This window comes from Aptenodytes patagonicus, chromosome Z, assembly GCF_965638725.1.
Source record: "Aptenodytes patagonicus chromosome Z, bAptPat1.pri.cur, whole genome shotgun sequence".
Taxonomy (NCBI): Eukaryota; Metazoa; Chordata; class Aves; order Sphenisciformes; family Spheniscidae; genus Aptenodytes; species Aptenodytes patagonicus.
Window position 1 is genome coordinate 53,685,856 of NC_134982.1, and position 14,556 is coordinate 53,700,411.

Here is a 14,556-nt window from a genome sequence, read left to right on the forward strand (position 1 = left end):
GGGTTTGCTGGGGTTATTTTTAAGAATAATTTCAGAGCTCTGTGTATATCAGCAAAAGCCATGATGAAATTTTGTATCTTATGTCAAGTAATCCTTCTTTTTTGTCTTTGGTAGATGTTGATGAATGCCAGGCTATCCCTGGAGTCTGCCAAGGAGGAAACTGTATTAATACAGTAGGTTCGTATGAGTGCAAGTGTCCTGCTGGTCACAAACAGAATGAGGCAACTCAAAAATGTGATGGTAAGTGATGTTGTCAGAGAACATACCTAAAAGGTGGTTAAGTAAAGCATTAGAGCACTTTAGTCATGAAAGAAAAGGTTCTGAATAGTTGCAGTGTCTGATCTGAACAGACATAAGATATAACATCATTGTACTGTGCTTTTTGTTTTTTCTTCACAGCATTGTCTGTTTCTACTTTGCTGTTCGTATTTTGCATTAGATGTTTTTTTCTGTCTGACTCATGTGGGTGAAGACAGTGTTCATCCTGTTTCAAAATTTAGAACTATTGATAAAGAATGCATCTGTGAGCAGCATATAACTGCAACTGAGTAATTAGGATTTTGTTTGTTTTCTCAAAAATGTCCAAAATGTTCTAGTACAGGTAGGTATTTTCAGCCTGCTGACTACAGTGTGAAAAGCAAATGTGGCAGTTTTGGTGATGGATGTAAGAGATTACTGCTATGTGCAGTTTGTGTTGAAGAGCCTGTGTAAGTAAAAAATACATAGGAAATGTTGTTCTTTTTTAGATGAAAAATGAAATAGACCATGTTTAATAAGCATAGTTTAATAAACATAGACCATGTTTATTCAGTAAACGTGTTGATATAATTAAGAGCAGCAATTCTGTATAGTTTAAAGGAATGCAGGAGAAAATGGCTGAGTTTTTGTGGGTTTGATGAAGACTTCACTGATTTGAGTGAATTTGCCATGCCTTTGAAAGAAGTCAGAACTCTCAAACTTCATCCCAACCAGTGGGTACCTTCACATTCAAGTTACACAGATAAGACGACTGCTTGTTCAAGGCTTTGGCTTGTGGTTAGGTGGCAATTTAAGTATGTTATCAAATCACATTATACTCAGTATTCAGTTACAAACAAATACATGGTTTGTAGCCAATTTTGGAAGTCGTCTCAGAGTTTTCCTTAGTTTTGCATACAATACAGAATTCACAGAAAAATTAAGTAATACAATCTGTTTGAAAATCACATTTTATAAGTGAAAATGTAGCATCTGGTGTTATTGCAAGTAATACCGAAGAGTAAGTAAAAAAAATTTCCAAAGGTATTTTTCTCTGGTCTGGCCTCCACCCTTTTCTGTTTTTTTATGTTGACTAGTTTCAATTTCTGCTCAGTACACAATGATACTCCTGTCATGAGTTTTTCTAGGGGAAACTTGGCTATAGCTTGTTACAACCTTCCAAGAAGCACTTTGCAAGAAATAGAGCTGCAACCATAGAAATAGAGCTTTTCTTACCACGGTTGAGGAGAAATAGAAGCAGATTGCATATGTGTCTGTGCATGCACGTGTGTATATCTACCTAACCATATACAAGGGTGTGCTGATAGGTATCCAGCATATGCACAGAGGTTTAGGGCTCTGCAGGGAGCAATCACATTCACAGGGAAAGCAGGTCCATTTGAACAATTTTAGAAGTAAGGGAACACCAGGAGCCTTGCTGAGATACTGGGAAAAAGAGTCTCTTTGTACCTTGAAGACAGTAGAACAGTAGAGGAGCTGTAGAGCAACAGAACAGCATGGCACCATCTCCACAGCCTTCTGCAGGATCAAGGGAGAAACCAGAAGGCACCAAGTGGAGTGAAGAATCGTACAAAACAAGATGACTGAAGGGGAAATTTGTAATCAGAGCCACTTCTCTTGGGAGAATTAAATCCAAGGCAAATCATCTACCCTGTGCTGCATGGCAACCTGTGAGGAACAGGGCTAAGCATAAAGTGGGCAGCACATCCTAGTAAAATCTTTCATTTTTTCTGGGAGGCAGAATGGGAATGTAACCATGGGCAAGAGGTAGTGGGATTTTTCTTGCCAGGGAGGCAAACAGGAAGGAGTGGCTGGGTAGGATACAAGAGATTTGTAGGCCCTCAATGAGGCATCAGCATATAGAAAGGAGAATTGAAATTGGAAGAAAAGGAAGAGGGCAGGGTGCTTTGTTTTCCCTTCAGAAGACCCCTCCTTTGGGCTTTCCCACGTTGGAAAAAGTGGAAAGGAGGTAACTCGGATCATGCATCCACCGCTCCTGCTGTTTTTAGAAACGGACATCATGCTTATCAGCTTGTGAGCATTTACTTGGCTTCTTTTTCCTCTCCACCTGTGTGGAAAGAAGCCCAAAAGATGACGCATCCCTTTCCATTCATTGCTAACTGCAAAAACCCCAGCTGCTGTTGGAATTGCCTGCCACTCGATCACTGGCTCTTAAAATTGTAACTTCCTTTTTATTTCCTTATTGAGTAGTAGTGGCGAGGGGTGCAGGGGCATTAGTAATAGGTGAATCAGAACACAAAGTATGAAGATGTATAGCAATAATCCAATGCTACTTGCTTTTTTCTGATAATGGACTGTAATCATTTGTAAAGGTAAATTGGCAGATATCATTAACAATTACATGCAACTTAGTTTATGACTAAGTTTATATAACAATGTCTGGCACCACTATCAGGTCCTACATGGTGCCATACTGATGTGGATATATAACTTGTGCACCAGAGCTAACTTGTGTCCTACCAGCTCAGAGCACAGGCACAGTGAACTTAACAGCTACTTATACCCACCTGAAATCTGACATATAACTGACATGATTAATTTTGTTAGTATCTCAATCCTGTCATTAGCTTCTAAGCAATGTACTTCTGCAATGGTTACACAACATTTAGGAAATGAATAAGCACCTACTGTTTGCAATTGTCTTTGCATAACTGGCTATTTTTGCCATCATTTTGTGTTACGTGGGATATCAAACAATAAGTACAGTTATCATGATTTTGAAAAATTCTAGCAATACAGTTTATCTTTTAGTAGAATTCAAGCTTAAGTTTACTGGGCATTGCAACATAAAGTACACAAAATTCAGAAACATTTTCCTGTAATTATGCCGTTAAACATAAACAACTATCAGAAAAAAAATTTGCAAATGTTGAATGTTTTCCAAAATGTGACTGTGATGCCTCACTTGAAAGAGTGGATTTGAAAATATTAGAAGTATAATCAACTCATCATTTCAAAGCTGAAGCAAAACCAGCTGTAATTGCTAAACAAACATGTAGTGTATTTGATTGTGTAGGCAATGTATAGATTGGAAATGTATGCTTTGTTGTTATTAATCTTGGATTTGTGTTGTCAGTTGCAACACATTTCATTGGAAGGCTTTTACTCAAATCGGTATTCTTTGAATTACATCTGTTTATTTTGGTGGGACTCTTTCAGCTTGAGACTGTTTAGAACTTTTTATAGTATTAAATGCAATGATTACTTGAATGTTAGAGAGTAACTTTTACATTTTTTGATGAATAGTTACTTACCCTTGTTCATTAGAAGTACACTTGTTTTTTTGATTCTCTCAGTCATGGTGTATTTATTGTTATTCCATGAGACTTGTACAGCAGGAGTAGGGCAATAGTGCTTTTACCCAAGCTGGCTGTTGAGGTGTTAGTCCTGAAAAAAGGCATTTCTAATGTGATAAATACATCATCAGAGCAAAGACAGCATTTGGATATCTGTTATGATGGACTACTGTCTCAGTTCAATAAATTAAGTCCTTGTTCTGATGATGTCTGTAATCTGTTCATGGCAGTGCTTATGCTTTACTGCTGTTAACCCTAGAAGAGCTTCATGTGAAGGAGACCTGATACCTCCTCTCAGCAAGGATGCAGTTAAAATACATCAAATAGATGTTTTCACAGAGATCCAAAAAATGCGGGTCATTTTGTGTATGTTATGTTTCTGCCTGGCATCTGTACTCCAGCTTTGATGCCAAAAGGAGAACTTACTCAGTGCTAAGTTTCCTTTCTTCTGAAAACAGTAATTAAAGCACTCTTTGTATTCTACTTCTTTAACCTATCTAAAGCTCTGCCTTAATTGTTAAAAATGTTATTCAACAGTTCTCCCTGATAGTATCCACAGGAAAAGGAGAATGTATTTCTAACATATATCTGCTTAAAAATTTGTGATGCTTTTGGGACCGTGCATAATAGAATTGAAATATCATCTGCAGTCTGAAATATTTGCTGTTATTTCATAGTTTAGTAATCAATGGGTTTTCATTTCCAGCTTTGTTGGCAGCCTACTGCAGAACAGGTCATATGCTCTGGCTTTGTTTCTTCTAAGCCCCTGCCACTTCTGTCTGCGGCAGAAGTTAGGTACTAATTAGTCCCTGATCACGCTTCCCCATTAGCTTCCCTAGTCACATAATACCCCACAGGGAATTGTGCAGATAACAACCCACAGTGCCCAGTTTGTACCATTTTTTCTGGGAAAAAAAAACATAATGAAACTGTTACTTATCCATTTCCCCATGCTTCACAGTCAAGGTGGTAATACCAAAATTATACCAGTGTAATAGCATGCTTACATTATTCTAAGAATGGAGCACAGAATGAAAGCCAAGCCATGGCTTTATTCAGGCTTTTTTTTTTTTTTTAATAAAGGCTTTGAGAGTTCATAATCTCTCAGTGTGAGATTTATAAGATAAAACTATAGCCAGTCCTTCAAACAATTACACTTTCAGTTGGCGGTACTGGTCATTTGAGTGAAGTTACATCATTTTTATATATGTATTGGGCCATTGGGAAGGATATAAGGAATTGGTCTATGAGTTACAGCCTGTGTACAGAGAAATTATTTAATAGAAACTGCATTGTTTTAGTGAAGTTTTTTATTTAAAACATTATATAGAAGTGATGTAGTATGGAGTATTCTGCTCACTCCTTTCCCTTCTTTAAGTATGGAAAACCAGATCAAATAGTACTTGCTGGCTACAAAGGGCAAAATCCAAGTTGGAGTCAGTAACCAGGCAGGGCTTCAGTGTTCAGAGGCAGAGGCTGGAATCTTACACTAACTACTCAGACCTTCTTTATTTAACAGCAAGTCTTCTATTTAAGAAGGAGGGATTTGAGATCCCCTGCTATATTCTTTGCCGTTAAACATCCAGATGTATTTCATGGGTTAGGGTTTTTTCTCCTGTTGTTCCTCCTGGAAACAATAGCTATCGTTAGAATAAGTAGGAATGCTCATGTTGTGCTTTTTGTGCCATGATGGGTTTTGCTAGAACTATGCTAAGCAATAAACATTGCTTTGCTAGGCTATTTGCTTGCATTATATTCCCTTATTTCTTTTTTTAAAAAAATCTGTAAGAAGGCACGTTTGGCTTATTGGATTTATTTTGAGCCTCAGATTACGGTTTACTGACACAGACCTTTCAGAAATTAATGGCAATTGTATATCAGTAAAGAGGGTTTAAAGGATTTCCAAAGCACATCAGAACAACTTGTATGTGTTAACTCTGTGTGTATGCCCTCATGTAGAAAAGTAACTAGGTAGCTTAGGCTATTTGGGAAAATATGACCTTTAAAAGGAATCCAGCTCAGGGTTCAACATTACTGATTTTATTTATAAGCTTTCCTATATTCCTGATTTATAGACTTTCCACAGTAGTCAGGACAACTCCTTCCACTACTGGGCAAGTCATGGAAGGATTCAAGGAGTGGGCACAGAGCTGAAAAAATTTGGAAAAGGACATTACAGGCGTTGTATCAAATTCCAGATATCCAGAGCACTAGTGTGATGTCTTAACTAAACAAAAGAAAATCCCAAACCCTTCTCTTTTTTGGCCTAAAAGTTTTGATCTACAATATATTGAGTTTTCATTGTCTTTTTAGGAATGTAATTCTGTTTGTTTTTAGGATGTTGTCTTCCAGAATTAATGGAACTTACATCTATGGGTTGTTCAGAGGTGGATTGTATATAGATAAATTGAGAGGAGAAATAAGTTTTCGGTTGTGCTTGCTGGTTTACATAAGAGGTGGACTACTACTTATTAGTACTTCAAGGATCTAATAAATGTGTTCCACCTACCCTTCTCAAATCGAAAGTACATCATACTCCTTGACTAAATATAGTTAGTTATGACACCCTTTACAGTCAAAGGTGCTGTAGGAGGTAGGATGCCTCTGATGCTTTTTCAAAAAGTTGCTGTTACTATTGACATCAAAGGGCTAGGACTATATGATACAGGCTAACTCCTTTTTTTTAAAAACGTGGCACCAAAACGCAAAGAACCTTTTAAAAGAAATAGTTCTATTTCTCGTTTTCCTGCTTTAATGTGTAATTTCATTATACTGTGTGTAATTCAGATTTGATACTACCAGGTATTACTATAGACTAAAACTATTTTCAGGGAACCCTTTTTCAGAGCTCAACAGTTGAGAGCCCCTTTTCTGGTACTTTTAATTCAGTTATTCATAAAATCCTGCTTACTGTAGCAGTAAAAGTCATGAATTCTGGATGACAGGTAGCCAGGCTGGGGTTTTTTGGCAGAAGCTGACCTATTAATACTCACACCTGCAAAGTTTATGTCACACATTTAAATTGGTTCTCACATTGAGACTGGCTTTCTCATCTTGTGTGCAACGTTGGAACCGCAGCCATTCACGCCACCAGTCTTTTTCACCCTTAAGACAGCATCTCCTCGTACTATCTTTGGAGCATTTTCCCTGAGACCATTAATTTATGTATTTTGGAGGGGGGAAGGGAGGAAATTGAGTAACTTTTTCAATCAGCCATCCTCAAAATAGCTCTTCCTGAGGTAAAGTCTCAGAATTTCCAGTCAGAGGTAACAGAGATCTTGTTGAAAGAATTGCACATGCAAGAACCAGGGAGGGGGAAGGAGAGACAGAGATTTAGCTCAAAAACTAGTGAAATAAAAAATCTGTTGACTTGGTACTGCTCCAGTAAGTAAGAAAATTATTCTTCCACAAGGGTTCTCTGTGTTAATTGGTTAAAAAAACGTTTTTCTCTCCACATGGAGAAGACTGTGGAGTCTTCTTTCCACTCTGGTCACTGCCCAGATTTCAGGAAGGTGCTTCCTCCCTTCCCAGCTCCCTGTCATTCTTGGACAAGAGCCCTAGACAGTGTTAAACTCCTGTGCATGTAGCCAGGTGAGAAGGATGGTCTACGTCCTGCAGCTTTGCAGAAGTGGCTAACTACTTCCTTCCTATGTCTTTCACTTGCCTGCGCTATAAACTCCACCTACTCATTACCTCAGTGGGCTTTGTATGGTACGACCAACTAGTTTGGAATTTGGTTTCCTTTGGTAGATCAGGTGTTGTGTTCTTGTAATTAAGATGACTGCCTTTAAAGTAGCAGGTACTGTGCCAAACAGAGTGAAAATGAAGGGGAAACTTTCAGTTTTGAAGTGCCTGCTGGTTTTAGTGCTCAGATTTTTATAGATTCATTTTTCTTGTGTTTCTTTTTTCTTAGGTATAGTAGCTGCTGTTGTACCTCACTTGTCAATCCCCCCCCCCCCCCGAAATAAATGCTATGAAACCTATAAGATTTAAGACCCACTCTCCAAGAGAGTGACTGAATAAAACAGATATTTTGAAAATGCTATGTAACTAGTTCTTAGCACAGGGAATCTTAAATTTAACGTGCTTATGTATCACTGGTGGCAGTTGCTACCAGCTTTGTACCATCCTGTTTGTGTGTACAGCATTTGCATCTTCAGACAGTATTTGCATGCTGGTAAATTGTGATCACCATGCTGGTGAGATCTTTATCAAAGTTTGGGTGCCTCTGAACTTTCTAATTAGTCTTGGAATTTATTTTTGAAACCACTAGAGTAGTGATGGAAAAAGGTAGTGTAGTATCTCCTTGAGATCAAAGGTGTACTTCAAGGGATGGTAAAATGAGGGAGCTTTCTTGTATGAGCATCCAGTGGCTCTGCCATCGGGAAGGTGTCACTTTCCAAAAAAACCTCCTCCTGTAGAGTCCTCATTTTGTGCAATTTTCTTACCTGTCTTTCTGACGTGATGTTTCAGACTGTGTGTGTATACAGAAGACAGTATTCATGTTTAAAAGATTTACGGGTTGTGAAAAACCTGTACTGCATGAAAGATCTCAACAAGGCATGCAGCTGGTTCTGGTTCTGTTTTGATTTACACACATGGTTTCATTTCATTGGATTAAATCAGATGGTAAGCAGTTCACCACATTATATATGTTGTCTTTAATATAGTAAATTAATGCAAGATTTCAGAGATTTCCTGGGGAATTATTTGGTTTTGATTTATACCATCATTTGGAATTCTGGAATCTCTGCAGTGGGTAACTATGAAGTCTGAAGTGAAAGCATTATTTCTTAGGAGTGTTTTGTTTTAGGAAAAACGACACTTTCTTTTGTACATACTTGAGCAGACAAAATGAGGGGAATAGTTGTCATCATTTCATAAATATTTTAATGTGAAATTTGAACTTTTTGTGTCCTATGAAATGCTTAAATAACCTTATTAAAAAGACAAAATTTTCACTTCCTCTGATTCTGCTTCATAGTGCAAAACAAACAACAAAGGCCACAGGATGCTTATATGTATGGACTAGTTAGGAAGTTTGAAGATATGTTACCTGTAAGAGAAATTGTCTTTTCTACAATGACACTCCAAATGACATGCCAGTGAGAGAGGGATTGTTTTATTCATACCTCCACTTTACAAAGAACAGTTTTCACATTCTCAGTAGCCTTGTGGCAAAACTTAATTTTCCTCTCAGTACTTGAATGTCCTCCGTAGATTCATACCTAAAGGAACTTCTTCATGGGTGGACCTTCCCACAGTGAGGAGTTACCTTTTTAATATAGTCCCTGTGCACGCCACATCTTTTTGACACTCTTCCTTTTCTTGAGTTTTCAGTGTGGAGAATGTAGCAAGGGAGGGAGCAAAGTATTCACCACATAACGGCCTCCTAAGAAATAACACCTGCTAAAGTTTATTTCTCAAGTAGTCATTCATCTCAAGAGAATTTCTAGAGTGACGGGTCCAAGGAAATGATAGGTCTGTGTAAAAGTGCAAGGAATGGTCTGTGGGGTCCCAACGCTTTCTTACAAGGAATGTGAAGACCTTCACAGTGTCATCACAAGATAATTTCGGTCATACGCTCTTTCTGATGCTTCTCCTGCATTATTTGACATGAGGCAGTCTGGGTTCAAAAGGCTGATTTTTTTTTTTTGATTTTTGTTTCGCAGTATGAAAGCTAATTTAAATTAATACTGCATCCAGATTTTTACAAACAAGTTAAGCCAAAGTCTTGTACCTATGACTACTTTTGGTATCAAGCCATGCGAAACCCGTGGTATCATATCATTCCAACTGGAAAACATAACTCATTTCAAGCTAGTTAGAAAGTTGGCCCACCTTTTCCCCGAATGCCTCCCATGTTAAACCTTGGCCACAGTTCACATTCACGGAATGCCAGTCGAAAAGCTAAATGTACAGAGGTCACTTAAAAGCAAAATTAGGTTACTAAAATTACTCTAAAAATATTCATATGTCTAAAGATTGTCACAGTTGTAGAATGGTTACTTAAAATGGCTCATTTGTATAAATCGTCATGACATAGCCTTTACTCTCATGCTGTTCTTCCCGCTTGTATTTCTTCCATTCCAGTTTGCTCTGCTGTGCTTCACATCTCTAACAATACAGTCAGACTGCTTCCTTCTATTGCTTCTCATTGTCTCAGCTCCTCATTTCGCTTCCAGTTTGTGCTGGGACAGCACACGGTGTTCTCAGTCCTGGTGCCAAGTGCCCTAGCAGCCCCTTGTTACGTACAGCAGCTCATTCATCAGCTTGATGACATCTCACTTTATATGTATTTACATACAAAATTGTTTCAGTGTTCAGATGAGACCACTGTTTTTAGTTAGCAGAAACATTTGAATGGATTAAAAATACCTGAAAAGAAGTAAAAATGCAACATTTGGTTGCATTTGAAGAGCGTGGCCAAAATTCTTGCTTACAGTTGGAGTATTAGAAGGCCATAAAGCAGTCAGATCTGGTAAGCAATATTTCTGTGGTCACAGAAGCTCAGAGCTGTCATGCTTGGCTGCTGTACCATCCTCCTGCCTTCAGTTCAAAAACAGGATATGTATTTTGGTATTGCATTGTAGCTGTTGTGTGCTTCCTAGAGGTGGCACTCAGTGTGTGTCATTTAGAGGAAATCCCAGACTGCTCTCACATACTCTGTGACTTGAAGTGGTGTACCCCTTGAATGTATAAAGAAAGCCTCCATTAGATGGCAAACAAAACTATTTGCAGTATGCAAACACCAGCAATATGTTATTCAATCTGAGTTGAATAACAACTTCATTTCAGAAAAGCTCTCTTTCCCTCTTTTTAATACCATGTTCCAGTGCTCTGCTAATTATCCTATGTCCTTTCCTCTTTGGGTAGACATTGATGAATGCAGTGTCATCCCAGGAATCTGTGAAGGTGGTGAATGCTCTAACACCGTGGGAAGTTATTTCTGCATCTGCCCACGGGGTTATGTCACATCCACGGATGGTTCCCGCTGTATTGGTAGGTATTCCACCCTGTAGGCTTTTAGAGGTCTCAAGGTTATTAAGGCAATTTATACACAGCAGCAGCAGAATTTCTGTCCCAACCATCTAGCACTTGCCCCTGGCCCCAGGGCTTCACTATATGCTAACTTACTAGTATCTCTGATCCAGCTACTTGAAATTCATAACATCCTCCTGTGATGATGATTGCCACTACAACCATCTTTATGTAGATAGTAGATCACTGTGTTGACTGTATTGTAGCCTGAGAACTCCTGCCTGAGACCTGGATCTTCTTAGGAAAAAAGCGATTAATACTCTCTGTTGTCTAGGCAAACATAGGGAATGTTAATTATGTTTCTCTAATCTGCATCTGATGAAACCAAAAGCTAAGCTCACTTTGGTTCTAAAGGAGCAAACATTTATCCTTACTTGGTATTTCAAATTCCATCTCACATAGGTTAATTTAATGTTTAGAGACCAATATAAGGCACATATATATAAACTCAGAAGGCATTAAGTAGTGTATGCTGAGGTGCCACTAATTTGGCTGGAACACACTATTGCAGCTTTTGCAGGACAATTTATTTAAAACCTGTTTCTATATTATGAAAAAGATGTATGCTTATTTTCACGTGTGGTAATTTCTTTTATACAGCTGCATGTGTCAAATATATGGTATAAACCATTCTGATGAATTAACTAAAAATATTGCATGCCATGTGTAAAAAACATTAACAATTGCTAATAATAGTGTCTTTTCTAGATCTCATGTGGTTCTTCTAATTTCAGACATATCAAAGCACTTTGTTCTCATGTTGGGGAAGGGATGGGAATTCTGAAGGGATTTCTGAATTACAGATAAATTATGTAAGCCAGTAGCAACACAAGACCTACAAGTTATTTCACATGGATAAATTTTTGCACAATGTAGCCAGCTTTTGTTATCCAGGTTCATCTGAGGAGTGCCAAACTTCAGATATATTGTGGCTAGCCTCAGGAATACTGGGAACCTATGATTTCCAATATGATCAAAATTTCTATGGATTTTGGCATGTTTTAAAGTCCGGTTTCTAAAGTCAGCTCCCAAAACCAATTGCACACAAATCACATGCCCTAGTCCTCTAAGGCAGGTCCTTATGTCACAGAGTCTGCTTCCCTTAAATGAACATGTGTCTGAAAGTTCTTGTGCTCTCAAATGTTTATACTATTGGAGTATAATTTGTATACTCTAGAAGTATAACTTCTCCTTTACTTAGGAGAAAATTGAAGAATGTAATCCTTATTGATACAGATTATTTTATTCTTCCCAGTTTAAGATAAATATTTGCTTTTAACCAAAATATCAGGATGTACTCAGTTATTGTAATTAGTACCATGTCTTTCCAAATTCATTGAGCTTTTCTCCTAGTCAGCACTCAGGAGTGTGACAATAAAAGATCTAGGATGTGTCCTTGAAGGAACTAGAATATAATAAAACATTGACATATTTATATAGAGTAGTTTTCACATGGCACTACTAAAAATACTGTTGTACATTCAGTCTACTGAGCAGAGCAGACTGGATATCATTTCTTCAGTCAGGTACATCTACACCAAGGAAAAATTCATTAAATGAATTTACTGATGTTGCGGTTCTTACATGAAATGTCTCGATTTTTGCCATAGTAGGCTTTTCATGTATTTGTATCTAGTTTCTATTTGTATTGTTTTCTGTCTTTTGTGTCATCCATATTTCCTGTTAGCTTGGACAGACTTTAAGATTGTATGTTGGATTAATGTAAGACTAGTGTCGCTGCAAATATGTGATCCTGTAGTTAACCAAATGTGAAATGTGTTGGTGCTGATCACCTCAGATAATTATTGGGTGTTATTTGGGGTATTTTTGGATTTGTTTTGTTGTTTTTTTTAATACAACTTTTTAAACATTTTAGTCCTTACATGAATTGAATAAGGGAAAGTAATTTTGAGAGTTCATGTTACTATTTTTGGTTTTCTTTTTAAATTAACTTCCAGATCAGAGGGCAAGTACATGTTTCTCCAACATAGTGAATGGCCGCTGTGCACAGGAGCTTCCCGGTAGGTTCACCAAAAGGCAGTGCTGCTGTGAGTCTGGCCGGTGCTGGGCCATCGGGTCTGTTCCAGAGATGTGTCCTATCAGAGGATCTGGTGAGTGGCTTGTTGGTTGGTTGGTTTGTTTTCTCCTTCATGCTGTCCATTCTAGTTGGGATGGAGGTCACTGGAATATTTTAAACTGCTTTAAAATGTAGGCTAAATGGAAAAAGAAAGTCAGGAATTACATTATTATTCATTCTTGTGTTTTTAATACTGATGTTACCATCTGTGAACCATTTTTTTCTGGTCCATGATTGTTTGGGACTAGTTTCTTTAAGGTCCTTTTGTTGACTTTGGAAATAGTTCTTGGGAAATGGCAAGGATTTTGTGGTCAAGCTCAAAGAGGAAATGACTCTGAGGATCCATAGTTCATTTTGATTTAAAGGAACAGCTGCTCTCTTGTTCCATTAAATTTTGGGTTACTTTGAACTAGAAATGCGTCAGTATTTCATTTATTCTTTCAACTCTGCTCACAGAACAATAGTCCACATACCTAGTGAAATGTATTTTCAGTTTACCTGTATCAAGATCTCTGAGTGACCAGGGAGTTGCAGTGCTACTGGCAACACATCAACAAAAAGGTTTCAAGAAATAGTTGTAATTACAGTATTTCCTTTTATTATTTTTAGTGTCCTTCCTTAAATAACACCTGTCTCAATCATGGGATCTGCCTGAGATTAGGAGTGGGAGAGGGAACACTAACATCCAAGAAACAAGGAGTTGGTGTTCTGGTTTTTGTAGCATACAAAGATCTGTATCTTCCTTATAAGCTGACTCTGAAGGGTTGATTTACTTCATGCTTCTCTCTGCGTTCCTGTTTAATAGATGAACACCGCAGACTTTGTGTGGATGGCGCTCCTGCTGGAGGTGGTTCCAGAGGTGGTGGGACAGGAGGAAACGGGTTCCTTCCTGGTGGCAATGGCAATGGCTACGGCCCAGGAGGAGCAGGATTCATTCCAATCCCTGGAAGCAATGGTTTCTCCCCAGGTGTAGGCGGAGCAGGGGTAGGAACAGGTGGTCAAAGTCCCACTGGAAATGGCCCAATAATTACAGGGCTAAGTAAGTACTTTCATTGTTGTGGCTTATGTCTCTCTTTTTTTTATTCCTTCTATTTTTTCCTTTTTTTCTGCTTAGCTTTTAGTCTGAAACTGATACAGGGTTCTTAACAAATAAAAATGTCTTTGTATTCAAGCACATTTAAGAGACCTCAGTTGATACATTAGGAAGTTCAGGAGCTCTTTTTTTAACAAGAGTCCGGATGTAGAGATTTTTTTCTTCACTTCAGTTATAGAGTCCTTGAGCCTGTGCTGTCCCTGCTGATCTGTCTTGGTCAGCACTAACAAAACTCCGGATTTCTAAGTGTTTTCAAAAAACCACCAGGGTTTAAAATAAACTGTTCTCTTTCCTTGTTCTTCCAAATGTGAAACTTACCTATTCTGCAGGAACACTGCCTTGACTGAAAGCCCAAGATGAATAATATTCAGAGGGAAGTCTCATATATGTAAAGTTGCTTCTAACGTGTAAGCATGTCTCTAGGATCAGAACCATAAAGTTAATGAAATGCAAGGAGGATTATTAAGACAGGTACACCAAAAATAGTAAACATACAGGAACAGACTGCTTCAACTTTCACCCAAATTGTGGTTTATTCATGAGATTGCTGACAGTCTCATCAGGCTATACACATAAATGGTAAATCATCATTAAGACTGTTTGTCTAATGTGTTTTTTGTTTCTGAGAACTACTTGTTTTTGTGAGTTTACTGTCGTGTCAATAGATAGTGCTTGGAAAAAATACTGGATTTCACAGATATATTTATGCACCTGATAACATATTTTCTGAAGCCAAGTATAATCTTCATATTTACTTCTATTTGAAAATA

General features: G+C 37.9%; 1 protein-coding gene across 2 annotated transcripts in view; it reads left to right on the top strand.

Moving 5' to 3' along the window:
- The window catches only part of FBN2 (fibrillin 2), a 185,186-nt gene that overhangs the window by 54,980 nt on the left and 115,650 nt on the right, over positions 1-14,556 (top strand). For both annotated transcript variants that reach the window (XM_076362414.1, XM_076362415.1), the window contains exons 7-10: positions 115-240; positions 10,452-10,577; positions 12,575-12,727; positions 13,499-13,732. In XM_076362414.1, coding sequence (XP_076218529.1) covers positions 115-240; positions 10,452-10,577; positions 12,575-12,727; positions 13,499-13,732 — 639 coding nt within the window. The remainder of the gene's footprint in view (positions 1-114; positions 241-10,451; positions 10,578-12,574; positions 12,728-13,498; positions 13,733-14,556) is intronic.